The 3,965-nt window shown below is 72.1% G+C and overlaps 1 protein-coding gene across 1 annotated transcript in view; it reads right to left on the reverse strand.

Annotated features, from left to right (window-relative positions):
* Positions 1 to 2,028: 2,028 nt before the first annotated feature.
* The window catches only part of PIGQ (phosphatidylinositol glycan anchor biosynthesis, class Q), a 5,335-nt gene continuing 3,398 nt past the window's right edge, over positions 2,029 to 3,965 (reverse strand). Inside the window, exons 4-8 of the mRNA XM_012731717.1 lie at positions 3,812 to 3,962; positions 3,530 to 3,610; positions 3,189 to 3,303; positions 2,571 to 2,632; positions 2,029 to 2,284 (exon numbers count right to left, since the gene is read on the reverse strand). Of these exons, the coding sequence (XP_012587171.1) occupies positions 2,129 to 2,284; positions 2,571 to 2,632; positions 3,189 to 3,303; positions 3,530 to 3,610; positions 3,812 to 3,962 (565 nt within the window). The 3' untranslated portion in view covers positions 2,029 to 2,128. The remainder of the gene's footprint in view (positions 2,285 to 2,570; positions 2,633 to 3,188; positions 3,304 to 3,529; positions 3,611 to 3,811; positions 3,963 to 3,965) is intronic.

The following is a 3,965-nucleotide window of genomic DNA, read 5'->3' on the forward strand; positions in this document are numbered from 1 at the left end:
CCGCCCCGCCCCCGCCGTTTCCCACACCGCGCAGCGAAGCCTCTGGTCGGCCCGCCCGTCACCGCTTCGCCACGCCCCTTCGCCGTCGCCATTGGCGGCCGGTGGCCATTGGCCAGTGCGAACGCCCGTCGCAACTGCCCCGCCCTCACGGTTCCCCACACAGGGTTGCGGACGCCTCTCCACCGTCGCTATTGGCCCCTCGATTCCAGCATAGCCATTGGTCTGACTGCACGTCCATCAATGCCACTTTCCCCGGCCACTTCCCGCGGCGCCCCCGAGTCACCGGCAGTCCCGCCTACTGCCCTGCTGCACCCGCGGTGCCCGCCCCCTTCCCTTGGCCATTGGCCCTCACTGTTTGCTCTCCGGGTGTCGCCGGACCGCCCGCACGTCCATCACAGGCCTTTCGTACGCCCTCACCAATCAGAGGCTTGAAGTCGGCTTGTGGCGCTGGGCGCCGGGGGAGGTGACGCAGCGGGGCGGGAGGAGGAGCCGCGGGGGGCGTGGCGCGGACTGGGAGGCCGGGGGCGGGGCTTCCGCTCTGGGCGGGGCGTCGGCGCTGCGGGGTGGCGGAGCCCGGGGCTTTGGGTGGGGGCGGCCGGCGGGCGCCGCTCGGCTTCCCGGAGACCGCGGGCCACAGCGCCCTCCGCCGGCCCGATCCCCGCCGGCCGGGCAGGGCGGGGCCAGGCCCGCAGACCAGCCAGCCTGTCCTGCAGGAGCGACGGGGTCGAAGGGGAGGTCTGGGTGTCCCGTGCCCCCCCCCGCGCCCAAGCCGTGCCCGCCGAGACTCGGGCACCCTTGCGGCCCCTGGGACTGCCCGCTGGGACTGCCCCCTGCAGCCCCACCGGCGCAAGGAGCCCGAGGCCCGCCTGGCCCAGAACCACGGCTGGCGGTGGCCGGCGTCAGGGTTCACGTCCCGTGCTGACCCTGAGTTCGCAGGAACGTGGCTTTGCAAGGGCCCGCGTGGCTGGGTGGTCAGGGCCCTGGGGAGGGGCAAGGTGTCCTCAGGGGATGGACAAAGGACAGTGGGGCCACAAGAGGCCGGGCGTGCAGGTGGCACATCCCGGAGGCTGGGGTGACCTGGCCCAGGGATGACAGCAGCAGAACCTGAAGGCGCAGGTCGGGGGTGAGTGGGCTGGCCAGGCAGGTGGCCCAGGAACACAGGTGAAGGAGCTGACCCGGGGTGTCAGCTCCGAGAGCCCCTGGTGGAGGCTGGGGCCTCCCAAATCCTGAGGGGCCTCCCAGCCAGGCCCTTGCGGGTAGATGGAGACAGGCGCGGGACCCCAGGGCCCCTGTGGGCCGAGGACACATGGGTGTCCAGGAGCTCCCGTCCTCCAGGGGCTGTCTCGCAGGTGTCGCACTCCCCCACCAACCAGGAGGGCCTGAGCTCTGCCTGCCCCAGGGCCAGAGCTGGGCCAAGGCAAGGGGTGGGCTGGGGTCCACTCACTCCCGCCAGGGTCCTCTCGCGGGCACTGGCCAGAGCAGGGGCGGTCCCGCAACTCTTCAGGGTAGCGTGCTGTGTGACCCCCCACGCCCGCAGAAGCTCCGCAGGCCCAGGGCCCGGGAGGCAGCAGGAGGCAGGGCTGGGAGCACCCAGAACGAGAGGAGCTTTATTGTCAACAGCAGAAAAGGGCAGACAGGTCTGCCCGGCGCCAGCCAGCACAGCACACCGCAGAGGACGGGCAGGCTGGCGAGCCACGGGGCGGTCGGGCCGCCGTGGGTAGGACGCCTGCTCGAGGGTCTCCCCATGGGGACTCGGTGGAATTGGGGTAGCCAGCCCTGGGCCCACGTGGCCCGAGCACGGGGAGGCCCACGGCCTCGGACAACTCATCCCGCAAAGCCTCCAGGGGGCAGCAGTTTTCTGGGCAGCTCCCAGTACAAGGCCTCTGCTGCCCACTCCCTGGGGGCTGGGGCCAGGGGGCGCACTTTGGGCAGGCAGATACACAGACTGAGCTGGGGCTGGGGGCGCAGGGAGGAGGCCCGGCCTGGCCGGGGGCTGGTAAGAGTGTGGTCCCCCCATCAGTGGGCAGGGGGCATGGCCTGGAGGGCAGAGGGCTCAGGCTGGCCAGCCTCTGCCCTGCCAGGCCCAGGTCTCCGGAGTCACCCGACAGGTGGGCGTGGTGTGGCCGTCTCAGTCGTGCTTGTCCCCTCCCCTCTGCCTCCAGGGGTAGATCAGCTCCCCGAAGAATAGTTTGCGGCACAGGGCACCCCAGGAGTGCTGGGGGGTGCAGCCGCAGCGTGGCAGGCGGTAGGCACGCACCACGTGGGCGTAGGGTAGGGGGTTGATCTGGGAACACAGTCAGCGTCAGCAGCTCGCCACCCCACCCCAGGCTCAGCTCCGCGCCCATGGCGGCCCCTGTGGACAGCAGGGGGCAGGGCCACTGTGTGCCCCTCCACGGGACACCCCCGTTGGTTCTGCCAGGGAGCCCGGTGAGGCACAGTGGGCCACACCCCTCTGCGATACAGCCTCAGCCTGTCTCCTGGGGCAGGGCACTCCCTCCCCTGGGCCCACGGAGCCCGCGCAGGGCGCCAGAGGCCTGACCCCGCGGCCAGGCAGGGCAGGGCCCACTCACCTGCATCAGGAGCCGGAGGGGCCTGCCGGCCTCGTGGGCCAGGACGCGGAACTTCACGCCAGCTGCGGGGAGCAGGCGGTGAGGGCGTGGACTGCGGCCCCCACTGCCCAGAACTCCCACCTGCCAGACCAAGCCCCCGGGCCCCTGCCGGCCTCTAAGTGTGCCCAGCTTCTGCGTGAGGTGGGGAGGGGGGTAACCACCCTGGGGACCCCAATCGCAAAGCCCTGCAGAAGCAGCAGGAGCTAATTCCCAGCTGAGGAGGCCCCAGGGCTGGGAGGGAAAGTGGGACAGGCTGGAGCCAGCCTCAGGGTGCAGCCCCGGCAGGGTGCCCCAGCAGGCTGTCCTAGCTGCAGCCCACCGTCGCCCTGTGCCAAGGCTGCCCAGGGGGGTGCTGGGTGCCCCCAAGCTCTGGCAGCATCCAAGTTTCTGACCAGGGCAGCCCCTGATCCCACAGTCAGCAGGGGGCCCCTCAGGGCTTGAGCCAGGACACACAGCCTGCAGAGGGATGGGGGGAGGGGGGGTTGGGGGGAGGTGCTGGCTTGCCCAGTGGTGCCTGAGGGTGGCGGCGCGAGCCCCGCTCCCCCCCACCCCATCGCAGGAGGCCTGTGGCGCTCCTACCTGCCAGCCGGTAGGGCCGGCAGAGCCGGAGGCCGAGCGAGTACAGCGGCAGGGAGTTGACCAGGTCCACGAGCAGGTGCGTCAGGCCCTGCGCCACGACCACCAGGAGCCGGAGCTGCAGACACAGGGGCTGGGAAGCCGCCAGGCCGGGGGCCAGCGTCCACCCGGAGGGCTCCTCCTGCTGGCTTCAGCACAGCCTGCCCCTGCCAGGCCCCCCTGGCAGACGCTGGAGCTGCCCTCCAGCCTGCCCCCGCCCCCAGGAACAGGCTCAGGCGAGGCCGCCCCCGGGGCCGCAGCAGGCGGGCTCCGCGCCCTCCCTCCCAGCCCAGGGAGGGGCTCACCAGGGTGAACACCAGGTAGTACAGGGCCGTGGTGGGCAGCAGGAAGAGCAGGATGGTGAAGAGCAGCGTCCCGATGAACAGCTGCAGGGGCAGCGTCAGCAGGGCGCCCGGCGCCCCTGCCAGCCAGGCCCCCTGAGATGGGCCCAGCCTCCCCGGGACCCGCCCGGGAGGTCTGCACTGCCGGGCGCCCGGGGCGCGGGCCCTCTGCAGGCGCGCCCCACCCACCCACGGGGCCCTCGGCGCGCAGGTGCTCCGCTCGGTCTGGGGGGGCCAGGGTCGCACCTGGTCCAGGTCATACGAGCAGGAGTCAACCCGCTGGCGAAGCACGTTCCACTTTTTCCCTCGGAACAGGCGCCACAGAGAGGACAGACCGCAGACCTTCAGGTGGTACAGCCTGCGGAGGGCGCGCTCAGGCTGGCCCCGCCCCTCCCGGCTG

This window comes from Condylura cristata, unplaced genomic scaffold, assembly GCF_000260355.1.
Source record: "Condylura cristata isolate star-nosed mole 26May11 unplaced genomic scaffold, ConCri1.0 scaffold00032, whole genome shotgun sequence".
Classification (NCBI taxonomy): domain Eukaryota; kingdom Metazoa; phylum Chordata; class Mammalia; order Eulipotyphla; family Talpidae; genus Condylura; species Condylura cristata.